At 40.6% G+C, this 26890-nt stretch overlaps 2 protein-coding genes across 9 annotated transcripts; one reads left to right on the top strand and one right to left on the bottom strand.

Annotated features, from left to right (window-relative positions):
• Nucleotides 1–224: 224 nt before the first annotated feature.
• On the top strand, nucleotides 225–6631 carry LOC122416329 (uncharacterized). Of its 2 annotated transcripts, XM_043429152.1 has the most exons (7): nucleotides 225–372; nucleotides 2225–2453; nucleotides 2543–2785; nucleotides 4158–4244; nucleotides 4560–4691; nucleotides 4918–5069; nucleotides 5154–6631. In XM_043429152.1, exons 2-7 carry the CDS (start codon nucleotides 2238–2240, stop codon nucleotides 5278–5280), a joined length of 957 nt encoding a protein of 318 aa, XP_043285087.1. In that variant the 5' UTR covers nucleotides 225–372; nucleotides 2225–2237; the 3' UTR covers nucleotides 5281–6631. The 2 variants fall into 2 exon arrangements, with proteins under 2 accessions (XP_043285087.1, XP_043285090.1); XM_043429155.1 differs by lacking the exon at nucleotides 4158–4244.
• A 1794-nt stretch (nucleotides 6632–8425) lies between these two features.
• LOC122416317 (uncharacterized) lies at nucleotides 8426–26798 on the bottom strand. 7 transcript variants are annotated; one of them, XM_043429130.1, is made up of 10 exons: nucleotides 24864–26798; nucleotides 18438–18703; nucleotides 17659–17994; nucleotides 16950–17286; nucleotides 16553–16856; nucleotides 14965–15252; nucleotides 14638–14685; nucleotides 13270–14498; nucleotides 12385–13014; nucleotides 8426–12277 (listed from the first exon to the last, which is right to left on the bottom strand). In XM_043429130.1, exons 3-10 carry the CDS (start codon nucleotides 17843–17845, stop codon nucleotides 12118–12120), a joined length of 3183 nt encoding a protein of 1060 aa, XP_043285065.1. In that variant the 5' UTR covers nucleotides 17846–17994; nucleotides 18438–18703; nucleotides 24864–26798; the 3' UTR covers nucleotides 8426–12117. The 7 variants fall into 7 exon arrangements, with proteins under 7 accessions (XP_043285065.1, XP_043285062.1, XP_043285064.1 ...); XM_043429127.1 differs by having other exon boundaries at nucleotides 17659–17839; XM_043429131.1 differs by having other exon boundaries at nucleotides 12141–12299; nucleotides 17659–17839.
• Nucleotides 26799–26890: the final 92 nt, after the last annotated feature.

Here is a 26890-nt window from a genome sequence, read left to right as displayed (position 1 = left end):
TTCCTACCGTGCAGTTTTTAGTACAGGAAAATAATACGAAATAATGGATTATTATGGGACGGTGGAGGAAAAGCAGTAGAGTGGAGAAGGAAGAGAACGAAATTGCGGCATGGAGAACTGAAAAATGCTCGAAGCAGAGTGCTTCAGGTGCCTTGGCAAAGGTGAACGGAGAGCGGACGAGGGTGTAGGACGGGGAGAATGAGCGAGAGGGTACTGGCAAGTTTCAATGAAAATAGTGGCAAAGGACGACGGTCATTGGCCGTTAGGTTTACCCCCACAAAATCACCGGCAGGCTATATAGAAGACCCCGCAAGGAATTTCATCTTCAGAACTGAGAGTCAGTGTCGCGGAAGTCTACCTGGAAATAACCAAGTGAGTACGAAAGTTTTTCTTCACACGAGAACCTTCCAGAATATTCCCTTCGACCCCCGCCCCGCGTCCCAGGATAATTCACGTGATTGGTTACGATTTTTTACCTTAATACGTCAATCAAAGTATTTCCGTTGCGGCGAGTCGTCACGATCGCGATTTTTTCCGAGTGTCAAGGTCGAGATTCATCAAAATTTCTTTAATTATGATTTTTGTATCGTTCTAGAAACTTCCAATAGTTGAATATTTTTATCAATTCAATTTAGCTTTTGATCAAAATTAAGTGAATCGAAGCCAAGTGCAGCAGGTGGGTTCGAATCTGACGTTTTTTTGTTCGGTTTTACTCTTTGGGTTCGCAATTGGAAAATAAAATTTGTCAACGAAAGCTCTTTCCACGTGCTAAATACGCGTTGCTTTTGATTTTGCAAATTTTCTATGATAATTTCATCGACTGAATTGCGCGTGGATCAGTGTTCTTGGAAAATCAATGAAAAATCTTTCAACACGAAATTCAAATGGAATTGCACAAACGATTTTTCTTTTACGAATTTTTAAATCGCATTTTTTTCGCGAGTAAGTTTTTCGAAATTTCGCATTTAGTTTTTCTCGCCCATTGAAATGCACCAGTTGCAATGGACTCGGAGGAAAAGCAGAGGAACTTCGAGATAAAAGGATTCGAAAAATGGGGAAACACACGCGTGCAGAGATGCGATTTTGGATGTAGGGTATGCTGGCCGAGTTGAGCGAGTATTTTGTTGATTATTGAGTCGCGACAGTAGGCCGCGACCCCCTTAGTGAGTAACGGTATGGGCTCTCGGGTTCAATAAACCCCGGGAACCGATCTTGTAAGTGGGCTAACGATGCGATCGTGGTCTCACAATCACGTTGACCTACTTTCATGGTCAAGGCTCGCTCGGCATCCACGAGCACGCTGGTTATTCACTGGACGAAAATCCTTCGTCACGAATATCTCCGTCGAGTCGACTCGATTTTCGTTTCTCGCCTGAAGATGCCTCAAAATTTATATTTTTTTTGAATCTTGAAAATGGTCAGAAATTTCGAACGGCGGTTCAATTTATCAAAAGTGAATTTATTTTGACTGGATTTTCGGAAAATTCTTTTCCCAAGAGCCAATTCGATGGAAATCAGTCAAGTTCGTTTGGGGAGCAATTGATTCGTGAAAGGTGAAAAAAAAGCTGCTTAAGAAGCTCCGAGTTGTTCATATTTTTTCATTAAAACGAGGATGATTTCGAATTTTTTCAAAACCAAGCGAATCGACGTGAATATTCGAGGCTTCGATCGCGGACTTTCGCCATTTTTTTCCACCATCAAACGGCGGCCGCTTGAAAATGCATTTTTTCGAGTGAAAGTTTCTCGCGTCGCGATTGGCCACGACGCGTGTCTTTAAGTGAAGTACGGAGATGAGAAATGAATGAAGGTGTCGCGGTCTCTGTATACGTGACATTTTTCCGAAGCGAAAAGACGAATCTCGCCGCAGATGTGGGTCATTTTCACTTGTGCTCTTTCTCCCTCTGTTATTTTTTCCTCTCTCTCACTCTCTTTTTCTCTGAACGAGAGATATACTCGCGGACACGAAGGTACACCGAAGACCCGTTTAAAAATGGGAGAGTCATTAAATCCGCGATGAATCACAAGCATGCAAAAAACTAGAGAGTTCCTCTCTCGATCCTGGTGAATGCGAAGAGTGGAAATCTTTCGCTTTGACGCAACGTTTTCGGCGCTTAATCATCTCCTACGCGGACTTTCACATCCTGCTGTTCGATATTTCCGCGGGACGACGAACGGCCTCAAGGTCAAGTCGAATAATCGAATTTCGGTGTATTTTTATTTCCAGGAAATAACACAAAATGGAGTACAAAAAGTTCGTCTCCCTCTGTCTGGTATCGATGTGCCTGGCACAGGCCGCATCCTTGCCCCAGCCTCCGGAGTACTCGCCGCAGTACCGCCCGGAACAATTCTCACATCAGAGTGCTCGGGACGAGAGAAAATTCGCAGAAAAACCAAACGCCATGAAGAAAGTTGCCCTCGATGACATCGACGACATTGGAACGAATTCTATTCAGGTGAGAGGTTTGACCTTCGGTCAAAATAATCGAGCGAACCAACTTAAAAATATCAATTAATAACCCGTGAATGAATGTGTGAAAAACAGGAGGGAGGAGCGACGAGTTTTTCGTGGAGCAACATGCTGGGAATGCTGATGCAGATGATTTTGGGTCAGAGTGCATCGGGCATAGTGGGCCCGAGTAAGAACGACGTTGACGAGGGTGCGCCGGCGAGTCCATGGACGAACCTGTTGACGGTTGGTTTCCGAGTGCTGGGGGCGTTGCTCAGTGGCAATCAGCAGTCGGTCGACGGGATCGACAAGGTCGACAATCAGTCGAGCCCGATGCAGGTAAATTCTTTTCTTTCCGGGCTTTCTAACTCCGCGTCGTACGATTCGTACTTTTTATTATTTTTTTTCATCTTTCTCTCTCTCGCCAACGAAATATTGTACCATTAATTTAGTGCCTTTAACGACACTTTTTCTCGCCCTCGACATCGTGTTTTTGTGTAAATATATTTGTACGCAAAGGGACAAGGGACGAATCGACCAATCTCGTGGGCTGCTCGCAGCACGCGATCGGCAAACATAAAAAAGCTTTCACGCCGCTTTTTACACATTTATTAAGGAAGTTCATCTGGTAATCTGGAATTAACGAAGAAATTTTAATAAAAATAAGTTCGAGGCCTAAAATTTGAGAAATACTCAAATTGTTGAAGAGTTTTTTGGATCGTTTCGTTGGACCCCAACGTTGCAAACTTCAACATCATCGTCTCTCACGGGTTTCGGTGATTTGTGCCCGTCTTTACGTATGAAATTTGCAGACATTGGCAAGCAGTTCTTGCAGAAACTTCCATAATAATTATAAAGTTCGCATTTAATGATTTTTTTCTCTACTACGCACTAGGGACTTGCAATAAAATATGAAGGACGGATGAGAAAAACTTGTTCTGTTTAGACGTTTCTGTCATGTTTTAATAACGCCAAACTCGTTGCCAAAACTCGCTGGACCGGCTGCGCTAGTCCCAATAATTATTTATTCTTTTGACTAACTCGTTACCAGATGAACTTGCTTAAAGAAAAAGTCAAACAAATGAAAACAGAGACGAACGTAGTCTCTTCGTACACTGAAAAAATAACGAGTGTGTAAAAAACTAAGTGAATTGGTACGTGTACATAGAGCGAGTATTAATTGTATCATATAACAGCGTTGAGAGACAGTAGTGCGAAACGTAACGTCTTCGAATCACGTACACACGAAGGCTGAGAAACGCAACAACGGCCGATGCAAAAACTATACTTTCCACAGGCGCAGCCCCTTCATTATCGAGTTCATATTATTTTTCTAATTCGTACGAAATAATTGGCACTCTCTTTTCTGCTTCAAACCTAATTTTCTACTTTTTTTTTTTTTTTTTTTGCCTCGAATAAGTACAGTAGCTGCAACAAAATATTCCACTCTGCTCAATCGATGGTTTCAAAGTTTGGTGCTACAAAATTTTCACATTTTCTCGATCAGTCTCCTTCGAAGTGTTTTTGAAGAAGAAATTATTCGGTTTTTAAAGGATTCACCAATCACTTGGACGCACTTTTTGTTCCAAGTGCAATACGAAGCTCGGAAAAGTTTGTTTTTTAGCAAGTATTTTGTAGTGGTTCGAAATCACTCTGTAAATAACGATGTGAACGGAGGACTTAGAGAGCAATCCTGGTGTCGGTTGTTTAGGGCATATTGACTGCCGTGCTGGGTGCCTTTCTAGGACAGGGAAGAGATCCCAGTCGGGTTGCTGAAATGGCTGAGCAGGCTTCCCAGGTTAGTGTTTTCATTGCCTGCTGGATCCCAGCATCCAAAACTATCTCCGAACCATTGATCCATCTTATTTTAAGCGATTTAATGACTTTATCAATTTTTTGTACAAAACTGCAATTTTCGCTTCGGTTTCTCGCAGCGGCTCGATCTTTTGTAACATACTTTCAACTCGTTCGTTGCTGTTGCTATTTTCTACGAAGCTTTCGATTTTTAATCGCTTTAGAAATCATTCTCGACTGCATTCGAATGTCGTCAGTGTTTTGCTCCTCGTTCTGGAGTGATTTTTCGTTAATTAGTTTTTTTACTCATTAATGACAGTTCATCAACATCGTGATGAACCTTCTCGAGGCCCTGAAAACTTCCTTCTCTCATCGCTCGATCACCGCTCGATCCCTGGGAAGACGTGACACCATCGCTGAGGCCGCTGTCGCTTCGATCTCCATGCTCAAAGTACGTTTCAATAGCTTTTTTTCAATTGGCGATTTTGGAATGAAATTTTATTGAGCGAAAGGTCGAATTTCATACGAAATTTTAAATCGAATTGTTTCCGATCCAAATTCTTTCATCGACGAGATCCAAAGTTTTCGAATCTTAAAATCTGTGGTAAAAAAAAATTCCGAGAGTCTCATTGGATCAATGGGAAATGATGGTTTTTTTTTTTTTTTTACTGAAAAAGGGCTACGTACGTTCGATGAAATCGTTCAGTAACTTCGGCAAAGCCGAGGACGAGGGCCACCGGGGTTGCGCGGAGCGTGCGCTGTGCGAAGCGAGTGCGGAGTGCATCGCAGAAACGCAAGGGACTTCGTCGATATTCTGTCAGCTTGGCTCGTAAGTAGAGACGAATAAAAGGCTCGAAGCTGATTGAATTTTCGTTCGAAAAGTGTCTGATTCCCTGAAAATATCAATTCGCAGATACGCAACGAGTTTCGTCCTCCAAATGCAGAGCGGCGTGGGTTTCGAGGCGCTGTACGAGGCCGGAAGACGCGGACGTTCGGGCGAGGACTGCCGGACGCATTTTATGGACTGCAACGCGATTTGAGTCCGAGAATAAAACTCTCGAACGATTTGAAAATGTGATAAAACGAAGAAAAACAAACAAACAAAAGACAAAAATCATCCGCAGAGGAGAAGAAAACGAAAAATATTCATTGGTTTTGGCCCCTGCCGCTCTCTTTCTCTTTCTTTCTCGGGCCGATTACCTCCCGAGGACCGAGGACATTCAAGTCACGGCGCTTCGTGTTTACGAAAATGCGCGCACGCGCGCGCCCGGTGTCGCTCTTTGTTTCCCACTTTCTCCCCGGCAACGATAACAACGAGAAAGTCCGAAGGAGAACAAAGCCCGTAAAGACGAAATAATATTCGAGATAATAGTTTAAATAATGGAAAACGGAGCGACGGAGACTGACGCGGTGAGAAAGAAAGAGAGCGGCTCGAAACTCGCGAATTCTCAAGCATTTGAGTTTGAACTAGGCATTTCCGACGATGCCCCATCAATTATTTATTCGTTATGATATTTATTTATTGAAAGAGCGCAAATCCAATTGCGCGACATTTCGCAAGAGAAAACGCGAGTCTTACGTCCCTCTCAAGAGAGCCAATTTTTTTCGTAATTTGAGAAATCGAACAAAATTCGTCGAACACGAACTTACTGACTACGAAAAATAAATTAGATCAACCGACGAAAAAGATGCTGCCAAAAAATATTGCTCCTTTTCATTCGTTCAGCTTTAATCGAATTTTATCGAAATTTTGCTTATCGACGTTGTCTCCTGCGTAATTGCCCGCGCAATCTCATTTATTATAAATATATGAATATATAAATACGTGAATTTATATATTCATGTATTCTCATCGTTTAGTTGGCCTCGAGTCAGCCACTATTTATTTATATTGGGGGAAGATAACGAGCTTGACGATTTCGGTTTGATCGGAAATTCAAAAAAATTCGATAATTTTTGCCACGATTCGCAGATTCTTTTTTTTCAGTTCCGTAATAATTGGACCAAAAATTATCACGACCGTAAAGGTGTCCAAAAAAACTCGCTGTCCAATCCTATCGATGAAAATTAAGCCCGAATGACTCTCCCAAAAAGAATCAAGAGTTAGTTTCTCAGGATATTGTATTTTTTTTCATCTCCGAGATCGAAATTTTCCTTCTAATCTTCTTGTATATATAATAACGAAAAAAGGAAAGAAAAAATTACGAATCGCGATGGATCGACGAATCGGAAGATTCGCGCGGTCTTCGTCGAATTATTTGTCGTGGCTATTCTTTGCGTTTCACACACAGTGCGTTTATTGTTTTATCTAGTTTAGATGTATTTGTAATATGTAATATAACGAGAATCAGTACAATTGCATTTGATGATCGCTAAATAAACGACTGATTATTAAGATTTTGTCGTTTTTCTTATTTTTTCAAAGCCGATACCAACCTTTGATACTTAAAAATGATTTTCTTTTGAAACGGAAGAGGATAATTCAGTTTGAGGATAAAAGAAGGAAAAACTTTGTTTCGAGTAATTTTTACGGACTGATTTCAACGAAAAGTTGAAAAAATAAAAAGATTTTGCCGCGCATTTTATTTCGCTTAAACAAAATGAAAATATTTGAAATCACACAGTTCCGAGGCGGACTGTACCTCGTCCCCTCGCATCCTCTTGTCAACGTGTTCGCGACAGCGTGGCTTCCGAAAAATTAGAAGACCGTCCGAGCTGAGCGCCTACGGTAATTGTTGACGAAAAAATAAGAGATGAAGATTTCCTCGTGTGAAAAGAGCGTGAATAAAGTTCCATGCGTGACACACGCCGTGGAGCGTGGTCAACGACACGGGGGGACTCCGAGACACTTTTTGTTACGAAATAGTTTGCTCTCGAATCTCGGCGAGACTGGATTTCCTTATACGTGATTCAAGGACTTGGGTGAAAATTAATATTGCGGAATCGCGTTTAAATTCAGTGGTTATCGAGTCTTTTTGACCAAGTACGCGACAATTTTTGTGCACTTGTACAATCGTAAGCAGCGAAGCATCGGGGGAATAAAAAAGTATTGCGAAAGAATCAACAAAGAATCACGAACTAATGTAAGGTTTCATTTGATTTTTTTTTACTACAGTCTCTCCCAACTTAAAGAGTTAAAATCCCAATTTTTTTTTTTACTTTCGTCTGTCGCTATTACAAGAAATGTCAATTTTTTGAGAGGAAATAAATTACCTTGTATCGATTATCGGCGAAGATGACGTTTGGAAGTCTGATGAGCTGGGGGAGCAGCTTTGGCAAGGGACCTGCACCGTCTCCAATCGAGAGATACCATAGTGGATCGGGCGGTTACTGGGAGCACAAATCTCACGGACACGGGTAAATATTATTCCACACTTGTATCTTTTGATTATTCGGAAAAGGTAACGGTAAAGGATTTTGAAAAAAATTTTAAACTTGGAACGAACTCACGAAATGACACAAAAGAAAGTTTAAAACACTACACTTTGAGTTAAAAAATTCACTGTGTTGAAACGAAACGCGCACTTTTTTGCAAAATACATCAGGGGTTGGAAGAGCGGGGGAGGCAAAGGAGGCGGAAGCGGTGCAGCACTGAGCGCTCTCACACTCTTGGCGTTCCTTTTCCTTCTGAACGTAATGCAGGTAAACAGGCAATACGTTAAAATTAATTTTGAAAAAATTGTAGAATTAATTAACACTCAGTGATTGAGACGACCGAAACAAAAGATTAAAATGATTGTATTTTCAGCAATCTCTGCAAGAAAACAACTCAACGGCAGCAGCGGCGACCAGTGCGACGGCGTTACTGTTGCGCGAAGGTCAACAACCAGTGTCACTAAGCGGCCGAGCGGGATCGGTCCAATCGAAAAATCCTGAAAAGCGCGATAAATCTTCGAAGGAATCGAGAAAAGGCGATATATTTTTGCAAGATTTTAACGACCGTGAATATTCGTAAATATTTTCTATGAGAAGTTGAAATCGAAGCGTATTTTGGGACGTCAATGAAGTGAGTGAGGAAAAACAACACTCGCGCCGCGGACGGAACGCGATTGCAATCGCCTCGAAACGGTTGACAAAATGGCGGTCGAGTTTTTCAGTATCGATGCACCGCAGCGCCACCGCGCAGCTTTTTTGTGATGTAAACAAACCAGGGAAATAATTTATATAACAGAAAGATGGCAGGCATGAAAACACATAAACATTTTATTTCTTTCGAACCCTTCACGCGGTACGATTTTCTCCCCATCGTACGCACGATTTCAATTGTATTTTCTTTTTGTTTCATTTTGTTTTTTAGTATACTTGAAAATGTGACTTTTCTCTTGCATGCTCATTCTTTTGTTTCCTTCATCCTTCATAATTCTGTTCGATAAGTCTTATTTACATAACATTAGAAACATTCAAATATTCTTTGCTTATACTTGTACGCGTCTTTAATCGAGTCGTATGACTTTGGGTTGCTCTTTTTTTTTTATTTTTTTCCGAGTTTATTGCTATAGGGACTTTCCGCGACATATTAGGTTAATTATATCCAAATACTTTTTTTCATCATTTGGCTACGACGCTTCGCAAAAAATGATCGTGTGCGATTGTCATCAAGAGCAAATTCTTTTTCTACTTTTTCGGTTTCCACCCTTCGAATTTCCTCAGGATGCAAGAAAAACTGGAGTAAATTAATCATTTTTTTTTTTATTTATGCAACACGATAGGAGTGAAAATGGGTTTATCTTCGCGATTATTATTTTTTTTTTTTTTTTTTCGAGAACTCATACAAGTCAATACGCATAAGAGATAAATAACGAGGTTACATCTCGATTTGTTATTTTTCTACACATCGGAGTTCCGAAAAAAAACTGCTGCTTTTCTTTCATGTACACACCGCAGGCATTCCGTCTCTCTCTCTCTCTCTCTCTCGCTCTTTCTCGCGCGGGCAACGTAAAAGTTTTACAATATACAATAACTTTCCAATCAATATTTCGCATAATTTCGTAATCGTGTTAATTGTCTTTGTTTTTGTCTTCTTTTTTGGTACGAGGCGAGATTTTAATTGAATAATTGTTGCTTCCGGTTTTGTGTGTAAATCCGGTGTTTGTAAAATACATCATATTTATATATATATAGATATACATATCGTTATATAGTGTGACGCGGCATCTGATGCGGACGCTTCGGGAACTATCGTGTCAAGATCACGTGGTTTACGGGAAACAGAGTTTTCTAACCCTATTTTTGTTTTTTGTTTGTTTTTTTTTTTCAGTAAATTTATCAAATACAAGGGTTTCTTATATCAACAAACGATGAAAGTTTTGTCGGGAAATGAGAATAAAGATATTTACTACCGAGGCAGAAATTGAAAACGAGCATGATTGAGATTTTGGTTACAAATGTTCCGACCAACGACACGCTCAAACGAAACAATCTTGGAAAGATTTTTTTATTTGGCAGGGTGAAAACTCTGATTCGAACAGATTTTGAGGTTACTCGTATTCATCAATTCCATTACGCACTTTTGCTTGGAACGTCGAATAGTACTTTATTGTTTGTTTTTGTATGATTTGAAATTCTTTGTACCAGGCTGCGAAAAAAGTGGCGATAAACATGATAAATCGATAAAAATGTCAAGCTTCGTAAAAATCAAGTTGGTTTCGGGAAATATTTGAATACAGCTGGTACATCGATGTTCAAAGAGTCCGTGAACTCTTAATCGTATTTCGAATACGATACATATTCATACTAGCGCTATATTTATCATTTATTCATAATATGTAATCATTTAGTGAATTAGTTATTCGTTTGAACACAGTATAGTTTCTTTGTTCTCTTATCGCGTAGAAAATACGTTCAATGAATCTTCGGGAGAAAAGAGCTCGAGTCAATATTGGCATAGACGCGTCGAGAAGAATAATGGGCCAATGAATGAGAACCATGCGATGAGAAACATTGAGATTTTTCCATTAGCTTCTTTTGTTATTGTTGTTTCTTTAACGAAGAAGAAAATCAAACTCTGCTATCCTCATCGATAATTGTGAAAATGAAAATTTCATTTTGTTTTGATTTTGTCGTTTTCCAGCGAGTTTAAACTCAAACTTAAGATTTCAGTATAATGATAATGATAACCAAAGAACTTTGACGGAGAGATGAAAATGACGTGAATTTGCTTTCCTGTTGGAAAAAGTGCATGAATTCATTTCAATTCAAGACACTTTTCTTTTCGAATGCACGAAAGTCAAAATTTCAGATTCCACAAATCTCAGCCCGCAAGATTGTGTTTTAAAGCAATTTTCGATAATGTGATATTATCGACGAATTCGACGACTATGTGTTCGAGTATCGATTTTGGAACGCCCAATCAACCTTCTTACACACTCTATAAATCGTGATAAAATGACTTTTTCGTTTGTTTTTGTCGCTCGAAAACGATCGCGAGTTTGATTATGAATTTGAATTGATATATCTACGTGATTTGATAATACTAAAACACGAAAAGGAAAAGAGATTGGTGCGAGTAGAACCGTAATTTTGGTTTTTTTTACAACATCAACAAGGATTTCGGTTGAATCGCGGATGGTTTCCCTCCGCAATTCCTACATCGATAAATAACTTAATTAATATATGTATGTTTTCCCTTTTCTAGAAAAATCGATGATAATTTTGATGAGTTTTTCGAATGAACCGCTGATAAAATCTACAGTTTTTCATGATTTTATTCTTTATTTAGTAATAAGAATAATGATCAATAATAATTCGCTCCTCTATACAATTAACGTAATTCGGGAAGCAAAATTGGCGAAGCAACTTAATATCAAATTGAGATAGAATCAATGAAAAAATCTTAATAAGACCTAAGTGTAGTAGTTCATTAACAAAAATGTATAAGAGTAATAAAAAAAATTGACTTTAAATAGAAAACGAATGCAATTTATCGTGACCTTTTAATTGTTGCACTTGACGTCAACGAAGACTTTGTTTATAAATAAGTTTATATCTGGATCGTGGAATTTGAAAAATTTCACATTTCCTTGGTCTCATCTCCGATCCAATCAACTTTTCAATGTCCATCGGTCGAAAAATGTTTTTCTAACTAGTATACACATTTATATATACAGAACGTCCCGAAAATTGAATTCGAAATTGCGAGAAAAGATCATGAAATTCCGTGATCAAATGGTCTCGAGAAATATTTTCGTCTTTCACTATGGCTCACAGTTGATCGTTTTCCAACGTGGGTTTTTTCGAATGAATTTTTGTGAAATTCTGTACATCGTGAGCTGTTGATTGATAGTCGCAATATCAATCTGCGCGGAACAACGTAACAAATGTTTCAGGCCCGTGTTGTTCGAGCACTCGCAACAGGGTCAAACTCTCTCAACAGGCTCGGCACGGAGCTTTCGCAGATACAATTTCACGCTTTTCAATCTACCTAGCACATTCCAAACTTTCTCAGTACGAGGGAAAACGAAACTCCCAATTGTTCCGTTATATATTTTCATTTATCCTCCGAACAACAACAACAACTGTTCCGAAAAACTATTTGGTAGAGTTCATCCGACGATAGTGTACCGAGAAAATCACACGATTGCAAAGTTTTAACTCGGAGAATGACAAATTTCGTAATTACATTCATTATTCGCAGGAAAATTTGTAAAAAAGTCAGAAAAATTAAAATTAAAAAAGAGGTATTACGTTGATAATCGATTAAATTCACATTTAGAAAAGCGAAAATCAATACGAAATATAATAAATTGTTATACGAATGAACAGAGACAATCGAATAGAGCGTCCGATGTATGTAAAATTCTCATAGTTTGACTGAAAAGAATGAAGAAAAGACGACTTATAGAGCTCAATTGAAAAAGATAGTGTTGCGGTTGTTGGTATTAAGCGGGATGAGGATCATCGTTGTCCTCTTGAGAGATGAGGCTCGATCGATTCGATCCAACATCGAGATCCATGGAGAAGGGTGTCATGGATGGTAGCAGATTCGTTTGATTGTTGAGATGATCCTCGATGCTGAGGCTGTAGTCGAGGGAGCTGTCACTGAAAGTACAAAAAAAGGCTTCTACAAATAAACAGGTAAAAGGAGCATTGGCTGGATCGTACGGAGGTCGTGCGTCGATGGTTAAATCGTACCCCAATGCGTTTACCTGACGATGCTGGCACGATCACCGGACGATGGCGGCGGTAGTGGGGCTGGTACGTTGGAACAATTGTCACCGTTACAGGAACGTTCACCGTTCGTTCCACAGGTCGAAGATGTTCTTGCACCGGAGGTGTTTCCAGGGGTCACGTTGACGTTTGTGGGAAGATTCGAGGTGCTCGTTGAACTTGAGGCGGATGGATTTTTTCGCGATTCCTCGTGACACTCGCATCTGCACTCCTCCGGTTGTACGTAACTGTAACCGCCCTTCGAGTCCTCCTCCGTTCGTGGAATAGTTTGAATTCTCTTCGGAGCTTTCCGACGCTCTGGAATTTCTTCAAAATTAATCCAATTGGTGGGACGAACAGCTGGTGCTCTCGGCGGCAACGGCGGCGGTGGGCTCGGCGACTTTCCTGTCACTCGACGATTCCCGTCCAACACAACTCGACCTGCGAATTCTGTGAACGTATTTGTCTGATGCTTGCGCGGACTTTTCAACTTGAAACTGTCCTCACGTGGCAACGATATTTTCATTCTGTCTGTACGCTTCTCGTCGTGCGGCGTTTGCATCACAAACTCATCCAGAAGCGTTGGGTTTATCGGTGTCGTCGATCTCGGTCGTTCCGTTGGTATCGTCCTGCATCGAAGAATTTGTTTGTTGTTTTTATCGAAATTTCAAAATATCATTAACACATTAACGTCTTAGAATCTGTTTTTCGATACAAATTTTATTTCTGGCTCAAAACGTTCCTCAGGCCATTCTCTTCGAAGAAAATAAAGAACAATGAAATGACATTTGAGTAATATTTTACGATGAAAATTCTATTGAACGGGAATAGTTTTTGCAAAGATGATTCACAAAAAAAGTAAGTGGCTATTGACAATGTTTTACCTGACTTCCTGTACGCGTTGTTTAATCGGTAAAATGGGCACGGCGACGCTTTTTTCCATCGGCAATGTGGTCGGCACATATGGAAGATCTTCCTCGAAGCTTTCCTCGTAACACAAGCCTTTACGTTCATCAGGTAGTTCTTCGACAACCCTCTCAGCTTTGTTTCTTATAAAATCGATTTCCGAGTCCCTTTCAGATTCGGAGCTATTGTGATCAAGGTCGGAAATGATACTGGGCGTTTTTTCGAGACTGACTTGGGGAGGTTTGGCCAATAAATGTTCATCCGGCCTCGTATCGCTGTGTGTAGCTGATGGGAAAGGAAAATCAATAATTTCACTTTTTTGTGACTCTACTTTGGGCTCTCGGTCGATGAAATCATTTTCAATTTGTGTTGGAGAAGATTGACGAGTTTCTTTGCTCTTCCGTTTCGGTTTAGTGATTTCAGGGGATTTCTTCTCACCGGAATTTTTTCCAAAGCTCGTAGAGGTTCGGAGTTCGCCAATTTTCGATGAAAAATCGACGGAACCGGACCTCGAAACGACCGCTATTTCTCCCGGGCTCTGGACACTAATTTTTGAATCTCTCGAGCTACTTTTCGGAACTTGAGACTCGATCGTTACACTCGCCGGCCTCGAGGAGTTGGGGATACTGTCGCGACTCGACGACCACGTATTTTCAATCTTGGCTTCCGTTCTTATCCTCGATATCGAAGCTTGATGCTCGATCGAAACTTCCGTTACGATGCTGCTGCTCGGTGCTTCATTCTCATACTCGTCTAATAATTTAGTCGGGGTTTCCAGAGGGATTGAAACACTCTCCGAAGGCAAAGCGACCTCGTAGTTTCGCGAATCTGCATGAAGACTTATAAAAATGGAATCCTCGTTCTTACGGCTTGCTCGATCGGTGTCGAACGTAAATTCTACGTTTCCGATACTTTCTAACGAGGGATTATCCCCCGTCGCTATTTCCATTTCCGGCGTGCTCGTTCCATCGTCCGTGCTCTTCTTTCTCTCCCGTTTTTTAAACAAACTCAACGTAGACGTAAAGACGTTTTTGTTTTTCGAGTCACGCTTCAACGATGAGCCCTTGTCGATCGACACACGCTCACGCGATTTCGATCTACTCCTCAAACTCTCCGTCGTGTCTTTTATTTTGGTCGTCAAACTCCGACGGGGCTTTGTACTCGGACTCGGCGATTCCGGGCTTATCACGCTTCCCTCCGTTTTACCCTGCAAATTTCACACCCACGACGAGTTGCCAAGGTTTTATTGTCAATTGGAAAAGAAGCTTTTTACAAAATGTGCGAACACACATTCAAAGCGTATTGTGTGAATAAAAAAGTTTTATATTTACGAACGAAATACATGCCTGAGATAAATTGCAAAATATACTTAAGAATGTACTCGTCGTACAGTCCTGTTCAAAAAATGGTACACTTCAAAAAATCTTATTCTCAACCGTTCTACACGTTGGTGGACAATATTTTTTTACTTTGGGAATTCCTAATAATATTCATTTCGTTACACCGAAAAAATCACGACTTCAAGATCGAACTGTCGGACTCTTTCGACTCGCAAACTGGAACCGAGAATCATTACATTTCTCGAAATTCGATATTTCACTGAATCATTTGGAGTACAATATTTTTTCGATGCAATGAAATCGATAATGAAAAATATTGAATTTTATCCGCACCTTGAACAACGAAGCGAAGCTGCTTTTCCTCGAGACCGAGGAAGGGCTCGGGGTCCTGGAGCCCTCGAGATCTCGAATTTTCTGATGCCTCGGTAATTTAGGGCTTCCCCCGAGGCTGGCAATATTGGTCGGTGTTGTCGGTGGGATTTCCTTAAAATTTGGAGCCTTTTTCCTCTTTTCGTTCAAATTCAGAGTCGCAGGTTTTTGAACATCTTGAACAACCATGGTATTTTCAATTTTATCAGGATCGGCCTGATGGCTTTCAGGTTTTTTTATCACAATGGGAACCTGCGGAAGTGAGGATGCCATGAAAATAAAGAAAATAGCACAGTTTAACGTTTTCATTCATACACTCTTCGAAACATGAGCAATAATCATTGATCCTACTGAGGAATTTTCGAACTAGGGGAACGGAGATTCGAAACTCGATTTCACTTCGAAATATTGAAAAACTTCAACACGCGTTTCATGAATTATGGACAAAAGATACTGAAGAAACATGAATTTCCAATTATTTCAAAGGAACTCGGAGTCTTCACGAATCTCTCTTAGGTTTATCACAAACATGGAGGTCACGCTCATATTGTGTCACGTTTAAACGCGAGGGAAACGATTTATCCAACGCTATGAGTTATCAATCATGAAAATCATACTATTAACAATATATTCGAATGAATGCTGTGATTATATTAATTCATGATGATAATATTACCATTGAAAGTTGATACGATTCTCATGATATCAATATATGTATGTACGTCAATGTTGTACGCGCACGTCGGCGACAAAGAGATTCATACAACAAGAGCAACAATAAGCAGCACTGTTTTACGAAAACACACACAGACATTTGTATTGACAATGATTTTTATTGTTTGTCGTGTATGAGGAACGGATGACACGAGGCTTTGTGTGTTCTACGAACCTCGAATTTTAACGAAGACGGAAGAATACTCCCTCACATCTACAAATACAAAGACTCGTGTGATTCTCAATTAAATTTAATCCTCTTGTTTTTTTCGTTCAACGGCTCACAATGTTTATCTACCCAAATGTCAGCCTCGATGGGCCGATTGACTCGATACCTCGATTGGCTTGATATCTCGGACGATTTATTTAATAAATGAAAACTCTATTGGCGCTTTATTATTTACTATTCGAAGTAGATTTTTTTTTTCATTTGTTTATTAATAAAAAATACTTCGATGTTTGAAGCTTATGGAAAATAATTCAACTGAAAAGCCATGAATTGTAATAATCGTATTGACTAATTTATGCAGAAATTTCATTTTAACGCGGAGCATTGATTCATGGTTTTTTTATTTATTCAAATAATTCTGTTCATGGGTGAAAAAAAAACTCCGAGAATCGGAATATTCAACAACTGTGTGAATCACTTTTCAATTGACCACTGATAAATTTGGTATTCAATTGAAGCAAATTCGAACATTGAATTCGGAATTTTTTAATAAATTTGTAGTTTGTTTTTTTTTTTGTTGCAAATTCTGCATCATCAATGGAAATTGAATTTTTCCTGGGGTCGGGGATCGTGGTGATTGAGGTAAAAAGAAAAAGAAAGGATACGCACTTCTATGTTGACTCTTTCGAGGACTTTCTTCGTGATTTCGACTTCGCGCTTGAATATTTCTTTCCTTTCTTCGCGACCGCGTCGTCTCGGTTTATCCAGAGGATCAGGCTTGATGTTGCCACCGACAATCGGCACTTTTATATTGTCAGGGATGAGAGCCTTCGTCGTGTCAGCCTCTCGCTTCAAAAGTATTTTTTCCAAATCGTCAGTCTCCGGCTTCGATGGCTCTATCAAATTATCAGCCAACGTTGGTTTGCTCCCGCAAAACGAAGTCTCCAAAAGACATTTGTGAGGACTCGGTGACCTAAGCGATTTATTTGTTTGTTAAATAAAATGAGTAAATTTTGAGAGGCTTCTTTGAACTCATTGATTATGGGAAATGGTGGGAAATAAATACCTGGAAGACGTGGCCGAGAGAACCGACAATTTACCGGAAACTCCGGAGCCCTGACTGCCAACCGAGGATAATCTCGACGTTCTGCCACTGATATTGAGCAAAATGATTTCCGAGCAATTGCTATCTTTGCGCTCGCGTTCCTGCAGCCTCGAGCTCGTGCCCCCGCACTCCGATTGCGTTCCGCCCTCTCTTCTCCTCCGCGCTTTCTTCGCCTCCCTTTTGAGATCTTGCTCGTGAATTGGGTCCTGAAGATCCAATTCCTCCGTCGATGATCGCAGGTCTTGAACATCTTCCTTGTACCCGAGTGATAGCTTGCATCCGACCGGAGGCTCGCCTCCTGCATTAAATTCAATCAGATTATTCGCTCAATGATGGGAAATCGGAGAAATTGGAAAAATTTCAAAAAATAGTCGAAAAACCAAAAAAAAAAAAAAAAAAACAAGTCAAGCTATGAAGAAATCAATTAAATGTTCACAGTCCCAAAAACATTGGAAAAAATATTTTTCAGAATTACCAAACGCGAGCAATAAAACGAAGAACTAAAAAATATTAAAGCGTATTAAAAAGTGATGCGAAGCCAGCACAAAAATTCAACTCGATCGAATTCATGAATCGACGATCATCAAAATTATATTCACAACACGATTATTGATTTTTTTAAACTTCAATAAGATTCATTGAAAAATGAGTTTGCGGTTGAACAAAGTACCGGCAAGAAGCTCGCGTTCGGGTGACGATTCCCGTGAGTTGTTGCTGTCCTCATGATGGGACGAGCTGCTTGCGCGACTGATGTCGATTCTAGGAGTGCTGGGTGTTTTGAGAGAGCTTCCCGGAATAACGGGTGTGGTGACCTCGACGATTCCCGGCATTCGTACCACGCTCGCTTCAGCCTGCATTACAATTTAAATGATAATTCCTCGGCGATGTTTTTCGGGGCCTCTTGGATTTGAACGTTATGATGGTGGTGGTGGTGGTAGGTGATGGAGTTGGGTGGTAGTGGTGGTGGTGGTGGTTGAGGCAGACAGGCAGCTAGTACATCCGCTTCCTAGGGGATTTTCGTGGATCAATTAAATTCGCTAATATGGATTACCGTAACGAAAGGGTTTTCGCCCTCGCAACAACCCCCTTTGACGAGTATATATTTTCTCGGGGAAAAAAAAAATCAGATTTAAAAATGCATAAATATGATTGAAAATAAAAAATCAGCGTCGATTCGATCGTCGTTGATTCCCTCGTTTGACAATATTTATTTATGCATTTATCGATCTTTCAAAGTATATCATCGTTCGCGATTTGACGCCCTTGCTAATTCGCCAGGATTTTTCAATCATTCATATCGCCATTGAGGGTCTATGATATCGGGCAGTAATTGAAAAAACTTTGGATTTTGATCGGTCGTCGGTTGGAATTTTGGTGATTAAGAGTTAAACGGTCCTTTGTTTTCGTTATTTCGATTCGCACACACTGGGGGAGGCTCTCTCAACTCACGTTTTCCAACTCGTCCGAAAGATCCTCGAACGATGCTATTGGCGCCGGACCGAGTTTCCTCCGATGACTGCCCGGCAATCCCGAAGCCATTTCTTTCTCAACTCCAACGTCGTGTTTTCTGTTTTGTTATTTTCTAACTTTCCAATCTTTCAATTTAGCTCTTTTTTTCTCTCTCTCTCTCTCTCCCCCGAGGACTTTAAATTTGATTTTCTTTTTTAATCATCTAATTCGAGTCTCGCGCCCCGTTTCCTCGTATAGCAATCCGTCTGCAAGAAAGAAAGACATTTCCAGCACCACGTTCATTCAAAGTCGCTACAATTCGCTTCATTTCTTTTTATTTTTTCCTCCAACGTGTATTTTCATTCAAACAAAATCATGCCAACTTTCGTGTTCTCACTTTTCTCTCCCTCCTTTTTTTAACAAAATCATTCGAACGATCGATCGGCTCTCGCTTCTTGTATATTATTTCGTCCTCAAACTCATCGCCAACTTTTGTTCGACGCTCCCCAATGCGAGAGACCCCGCTCGCGTTAATCAACGCTCGGCATTAGTGGTACGCTTTAGAAACGAAGGACGGATTGATTAGAATTCCGCTCGTGTTAAGTGACCACCGCTATGAAAAGATACGAGGAGCTCCCGTATACGCGAATGACATTCTACCTCATCCGTGCACTTTCCTATTCGCCGAACGCCCAACAACGCAATAACTAATCTTTCTTTATCTATGCATTTCTAACTCGGCGTCGAATGCCCCTATTTCGAAGCGACTCTGGCCCCAAAGGGGGAAAACAGGGGCAAGACGAGCTGCTACGAAAACTAGACGAATAAAAAAAAATTGGGCAAATTGTTCTTTTAATTTTTTCATATTATCTCAGAAATGAAAGAAATAAAACGGAAAATGTAATTTTTCACATTTTTGTACTTTTTTAATGTTCGTTTTGTTGAAATGTTTTTTATTCTCTTTTCCTTTTTTTTTTTATACTTTAGTACAATATACCATATTTTTATTAACCCTTCGATAGTCGCGTGACGAGTTTGCGTATTCTCACCAACCGATTTTAGTCGCGCACTGAAAGAAAGTCTCACTCTACCCGGCGAGATACGGAAGGAAATAATGTTTTTTTTCTTTCAATTTTTTAATCACTGTTCCAAAGTGTATTAATTGTTTGACAAGTGGAAAAAAAATTTAGTTCATTCTCCCATTTTTCAAGGGAGCTCCTCGTACCTTGAAAAAAAAAAGTGTGAGAGAAAGTCTCACAGCGCGACCATCGAAGGGTTAAATGCACTTTGACTGTCGCTTAAAGTAACGACTGAACATTGTAAAACTGAAAAATTGTGACGAGTCTCATCTCTGAGGGTTTTTTCTCGATGCTTCGAATTCTCGATTAATCTTTCGTGCGGTGAATCAACTCGGAAGCAAATGAAAAAAAACGGTGAGAAAAAGACTCGATTGATTGGGGAAGAGCGATGGAAAAATAATGAGCGATCAACGGAGATATTCCGTCGGTAATAGAAGCTCGTGAATTCGTGATTTTTCAAAGTAAAAATAAAGCTGGATCGAGATTGGAAAGGAAGGAGGAGAAAAGATGGATAAAAAAGCCTGCACAAAACGCCTATTAAAAGACTGCGAATGAGTCGTCTAACGACGCAACTTTTCATCCTCATTATTATCAGGGGCTTGTTACCGGACGAGAAGAGCGCCAGAAATAGAGCGAAACACGCTCGAGCTCGAGGAACGGGATAGAGTTCGAATCCGAGTGTTTCCAGCTTTAAAAACCTGCTGCACTTCCATTCCCGAGGATCGACAATGAGAATTGGTGCAAAAAGGTCGACGTTGTTTGAGAATAAAAAAATGTGATGTGCAAAGTGGAACGAAATATGGGAATTTGGCGTTTGCAGCTGTCGAAAAGAGTCGCTCGGACAAAAAAGCTCGCTCGCTCCTTTCAATGAGGAGTTTTTTAATTTTTTAATTTTTAGTCCCCTTTCATTGGTGCAGTATTGTGAGAACTATAATGGGAGGAGAAAAAAAGAGGCTCAGAAAAATGGTGAAGATGAAGACGCCTCGAGTGTGTGTACGTTCGTGTGTGAAACGCACACGCGCGCGAGCTCACCACCGAGCGTATTCAGGAGCTCTCTTTGTTTACGTTTTTTCTCCTCCTTTTTGTTTGTCTTTGAAAACGCGTACGCGCTCAAAAGCCATGGGACGGTGGCCTCCTCCGTGAATCTTTTCATCGCTAAAGTCTTAACTGCGAGCGGTGACAGGGCTCTTATTCTTAAACTCGAAATAAAGAGAACGAGAGAAGGAGCGCTAGTTTCACAGTTTGAGAGAAGAAGCCACACGGAGGGGGTAAATAATCGTGGGAGAGACGAGCGCACTTTGGCGCGGTTCTCTCGCGGAGAGCTTTTTCCTTCGAACGGACTCGCAGAAAAGTCGCTCTCCGAATTGAAACCACCCTCGGAAATGGATATAAACCGCGAGATTCCGAGGCGAAAGTCCTCGGGCATTTTTTCCGGCGACTAACCGTCGACGAGATGGCAGCCGGGCGCGCTCCGGCTTACCCGAGAGTGGGGGAGACGCGCGCTCATTGGCCCTCGCCGATTAGCTGATACCTCGGCTGCGGATGGGCCATGGGCCGTGGAAAAAAGTCTCGAAGGACTTTTCGTTGCAGAATCGCGTGTGCTTCGTCTTCCGAGGAAGTTTGAAAAACGATTTTTTCGAATCTGACGAACCCACGGGGGCTCGTACGTGCCCATTCGTCTTGGCAATGCGACGCCACGAGTCGGGAAGCTTCTGCATCGTTTGACAGCTTCCCCGCGCATCTTTTGTCTTCCTCCGACGTTCGTGCGAACGAAAAAAAAACAGCAATTAACGGCCGCGCTTCTCCGGGAGATTGTAATGGAAAATGCACTTTTTTGTTTCGAATCCAGCATTCCCTCTGGTTCGTTGAAACACTACCCCGGAAGAACGAGGTTCCGCCAACGATTCAAACGCTCTTCGGATTTCCGTTGATGCGTGGGAATGCTTCGCTTTTTAAAACATGTATAAACGTATGGACTCGTGCCAGTATCTGGATAATGTCTATTCCCGTCGAGAAATCGAAACTCTCCTTCGCTATCTATAACGAAAGGTCTGCATCTCGCAAGCTCAGTCGCCGGCTAAGTAAATACTTGCGGAGGATAAAAAAAAAGGCCGATCAACCTCGCTCGCGTCTCGTCTGTTGACCCGAATTCTTTTTTTTATTATTTTCCCCATACTCCAAGCCAGATCGGATCGCCGGATTTCCTCATCGATTTTAAGCCACTGCGACAAGATTAAGCTGACTTTTTACATTTATAGCTAAATTGTGAAACAGAGTTGAGAGTGCAGGGGCTAAAACAATGGGAAGAACCAAACGATTATGAAAAAACAATTATTTCTCGGGCGAACAATGTGACACGAGCTAAAATTTGGCTACTAGAACACCTTAAAGATCGATCTCAACTGCTCTAATTAGAGGAAAAAGTATTAAAATATTCACAACGAAACAGTTAACGAAACTGGTTTATCTAATCCAATTATTTTCATGTCAAAACTACCAATCCAATGGATTCGATCTACCGCGAGGGGGGCGCGTCGATTTTCCAGTTTCTGGGCCACAGCCAGCGACTCCGGAGCCGAGTGTGACGACTTGATTGGACTCGAATAAATCTTCTCGAGAGTGTGTCTCTGGATATACGAGAAATCGATGCTCCGCACCAACACGTATTTTTTAGTTAATAAAAATAAATAAATAGTGAAGTTACGTCGTGGAACTAAAAGCACGGTTTTTTCCGAGAATTTTCGAGATAAATAATGAGTTTCAATGAAAAATTAGGATAATTCAATTACCTCGAATTAACGAGAAGAGGCGTGTGGTAATCCCAACGAGGCGAGCGTGTCGCGAGGGTGAAATTCGATACGGTAAATCTTTGGGGACTACTACTTTACTCGTTCATCAACATTACCTTTCTCTATATTTATGTAGTACATATTTATATACAAAGTGTATATAATACGTGCAGGTAAATAAATAGCGCGGTTATTAAGGCTGGAGGCTTGACGCGTGTTTGGCGAATCACGAAGGTTTGACCTCTCGGCTGCTCGGCGTGCATGGGGGCCAGGTGAAAAGGAGACTTGCAGGTGCGCGATCCAAGGAAAGCTCTTTCTATTTACATTTATTATATTATTATACTAGTTTACATCGATCTACGATCTAACGAGCACTAAACGCTTTGCTAATCTCCAATTGTTGCATGCTACAGATCTAGCTGTCATACCATTTCGAACGACACGAGAAAAACTGGTGAACGTTGAAAAAAGTCGAATTTAGTGATGGATCAAGTGGGATTAAAGAATTTTTATTCGAGACTGTTGGAATTTAGAAATTTTTTATTCATTATTTATCGATAGGCTATTTTCATTGAAAGATTTACGAATTTGGGACAGTTTTATTTGGAATTGACGAAATTGAGGAATTTTTAGTATCAAAGTGTTCGAAAATTTGATTAGAAATTTTCGAAGGTTGTGAAAATTCCATCAAATGTATCATAAATAATGGAAAAGCCCGTTTTCTCGTCGCAGCTTTTTTCGGTTGCTAAAACATGCTATGACTCGGTGAATAATTGATTTTTTATATTTTTTATGACGATGTATAAATAACGACGCTGAAGTTTCCAACGTTGGAGTCCAACGAAATGAACGAAAAAAAACGTTTGTAATTCATCAATTTTTTATTTCACGAATCGTTAGTGCAGCTTGAATAACTACGAATCGCAAATTTGGCAGGGAACAAAATAGGAGAATTACTGGAATTATTGGAGAGTTTTTTTCCATCATTTCGTTGGACTCCAACGTTGGAAACTTCAGCGTCATGTATAAATACGTGAAATTGGGAAAGAATAGAAATGAGGCAAGATCGAGGAGATAATCGATTTGCCGTAAATCGGCCCATTTTTGTGCTCGAAAATGATATACACACCGGGGCGAGCACTCTCTCTTGTAACACGTAAGTATTGTAGTGCTACTACTATTAATACTGTAGCCAACATAAAATATGCATATGAAGTCGTATGGCACACGATAATAGAGTTCGTCGACTCCCCCGTTATTATGGTACACGCATGCCGACGCACGCACAATTTTCGCTATATTTATTACCACATCTGTCAAGTTTTCAACTCTTTTTTCACTTTCGACACTTTTAACGTCACTTTATTCCCTTTTTCGTATAATTTGATTTTGTAATGAAAAATAAAAAGAGAATCGTCGATATTTTTCCAATATTTCGTTTACTTTCGTTCGAATATTCGTTTAATTTTATTCATTCGGATGTGAAGCTCGGAAAATTGAGTCAAAGGGACTAATTAAAAGTTCACGTGTCAAAACTTTCGATTAAACGTCGCCCCCCGGCCCCTTCCCCGCGCCACCCTCGCTCCTCCCGTTTTTTGCCTTCGCAGCGTTTCGCGATATAAACTCTATGCTTATGAAGTATCAATAAAAGTGGCGGAAAGAGCCGAAAAAATGTGTATATCCGATCGAAGCTCGACCTGAATTCAACCTCCTCCGGCCATGCGTCGATCGTCGGGCGACCTGACCGCGAGGTGTAAACGAGGTCAGTCACCATGACGTCGATCCTCAACGATACACACATATACTTAGGAAAAGCTTTGGAACAATTGATCCTACCAAAAAGGACCGAGGAACTGATCATAAAGAAACTTTTTTCTCGAACAATATGAAAGTAGCATCAAATTTTCACTGGGAGTCTTCGGTTCTGAGGAAAAACACTACTAAAAATTGTCCACGGTGGAACGTCTTTTGAAATAATCGATAAAAAGTCCTCCGAGGTTGTTGATAATTCGAAAAACAACGAAAAAAAATCCTGACGATCAACTATTTCTGAAGAGGATTAAAATCACCAACGAAAATATCATCGGTGGATCATTTGAGAGACACAAAAAAGTGCAAAATCACATATATATTGCAGCCAAACTTCTTGGTAACGATTTTTTTGGTTTTTGACACCATTCTAGATTGGAATCTCTCCTCAGATTTTTCCTTAAACCTGCATTACGTTGCGTACAAATTTTCTGAGCTTTTCATAGAGGATTATCCTGTCGTTACGAAAAAGAACGAAAACATGAAGATTAATGAATGAAATTTGATATTTAATTTATTAAAGAATTGCAGGATCGATATTTCTAGGCTAGATTTTTTTTCTGTTTCCGTTTCAATTTTAAATTATACTGTTAAATTGTCATTAAAAACGGATTGAATTATTTAACGCGATGATTGAATCCGTTATGGGGGACTGTCTTTGGCGTGAGGAGAACGAAATAATAATGATAGCGACATGACAGAGATGATAGATAATGGGTAAAAAAAAATGCGTGCAATAAAAGACTCACCCCGTCGATGAGTCGAGGCGTGCACTCTGCTGAGGCGAGCGAACCGTGTGTACGGTTTGACATGCGAAGATAGGACGTTTAGTCGCAGGAGCACGAGAAGTAAAAGAGAGCTGCCCTGCTGTAGCGAGAGGGAGAGAGAGAGAGAGAGAGCGACGAGAAAGAAAGAAAAGAGAGAGAGAGAAACTATTACAAAAATTTTGTCCTCTCGTAGCCCGCGCTCTCTCCTTCGCTATATAGCGATCGATCTTTCGCTCATGCTCGTTCCATCCTCGCCTCTTTCGCGTCGAAGCACTTTTTTCCTCTTTCTCTCTTTTACACACGAAAAAAATTCCTTTTACACTTTCGCCGTTATTTATTAATCGCACGAAAAAACGAATTATGCCAAGAATGACAAGCCTGCAAGAAATATTAAAGATGAAATCATCTCACAGGCTTTTCCAGTAATCACTTCCGGACTCCATAACTTTCAGCACGCACTGTACTCGCTCTAATTGGCCAAACAGTAGTGCCCGTAAACACACTTCTCGTAGATAGAATTGAGCTTTTTTTAAACGTTTAGTTCTCTGCCTCCCTTTAGTTAACTAGATACACGAATGCCCAGCCTCGCGATTGTGATTATTTCAAAATACATTTCGAACTCGACGTCAACCTGATAATTCCTATTTTCAGTTAATGAGAACTTTGCTCATGCATTTAATTTCTTCTGTTTTTAAAATCAACCCTATTCATTACTCTTCCGTTGATAACGAGCCGGCTTGATCGGAAGTAACGAAAAAATAACACGATGTCGATTTTCCCGTTTTCACACTCGATTCACGTCCTCTTCATACTCAAAAACTTGTAATTTTTATTCTACTATCCCCTTATTCTCAAAATCACACCTCAACTCGTTCCATATACTGTTCTCTACCGCTGCTGTTTCCCTACTGTTTCGCCTGTACGCTTATACGATTTTCGCTCTGGTCATGCGCTCGCCTCGTTAGGGGGGAAAAAAATAAATATACACGGTTTTGTATATATGTGAAGCAGCATGGCGAGCGAGGGCGTCAAAGCGCAGTCGCGCACCCGTTTATATATGGTACGCGGGCCCTCTCTCTCGTTCCGTACAAAAATAAAGAAAAATAATACACAATACAGCGTAGAGAGAAAGAGGGTGGCTCGAGAATCTCCAGTACTCGGAGAAAGGACATCTGGCGTCAAATCTCCCCTCGTTACCTCCAAACTAAAAAGCGCCAATGAGACGCGTGACCAAATTCTATGTCCCGCCATATTTGTTATTGCATCACACGTTTTCATCCCTCGAACACCATCGTCGTTGCTGCGCGACAGCGCCATCTACTTGCATTTCATCACAAATTTTTTTTACGAACTTGAACGGGGAATCGAGGAAATTTATGAAATTACGTCAACGTTACGCTCATTTTCGAATATTCTTTTACAAATTCTTGCCCTTTTTTTCCGAATTTTCGACATACTTCACAGCTTCGCATTTTTCTCGAACATTTTTTCAGACCTACATATTTCATCAGACTTAGATACACGTTCATAAATCGTTACAGTCATTTACGTATAAAAGTTTGGTTATGTAATTTTTTCATTGCTTTTACAATTCGTTCATGGATTTGTCCGTTTATTCATAGGATAAGTGCCTACTTTACTGTTATATATTTAGATATAAGTTTACGTATAATCCATCACACATATCAGGCTGTTGCGCGAGTGTATTCGCGTTCCGACACGTTCAATCGATCATCGGTAAACAAATATGGCCGCGAATGCATATTGTTTTGCTCCTCTCGCAGCGGCAAAGCAGCCCCGTTGCAGGCTCGCCAACTATACGTTCCTCTCACTTCAGGGAGATTCGTCGTCGACCCCCCTCAAGGGTGCAAACTACGACGACGAATCGATGAGATTTTGAAAGCGATTCTATCCGAGGGTGAAACGTAAGTAACTTTCTCGTTTGCACTGAATTTCACAAAAACCGTACGCAGAGGGTCGATTCGAAATTTGTCGAAACTCTCTAACGA

This window comes from Venturia canescens, chromosome 9, assembly GCF_019457755.1.
Source record: "Venturia canescens isolate UGA chromosome 9, ASM1945775v1, whole genome shotgun sequence".
Classification (NCBI taxonomy): Eukaryota; Metazoa; Arthropoda; class Insecta; order Hymenoptera; family Ichneumonidae; genus Venturia; species Venturia canescens.
This window is presented reverse-complemented; position numbering and strand designations above follow the sequence as displayed.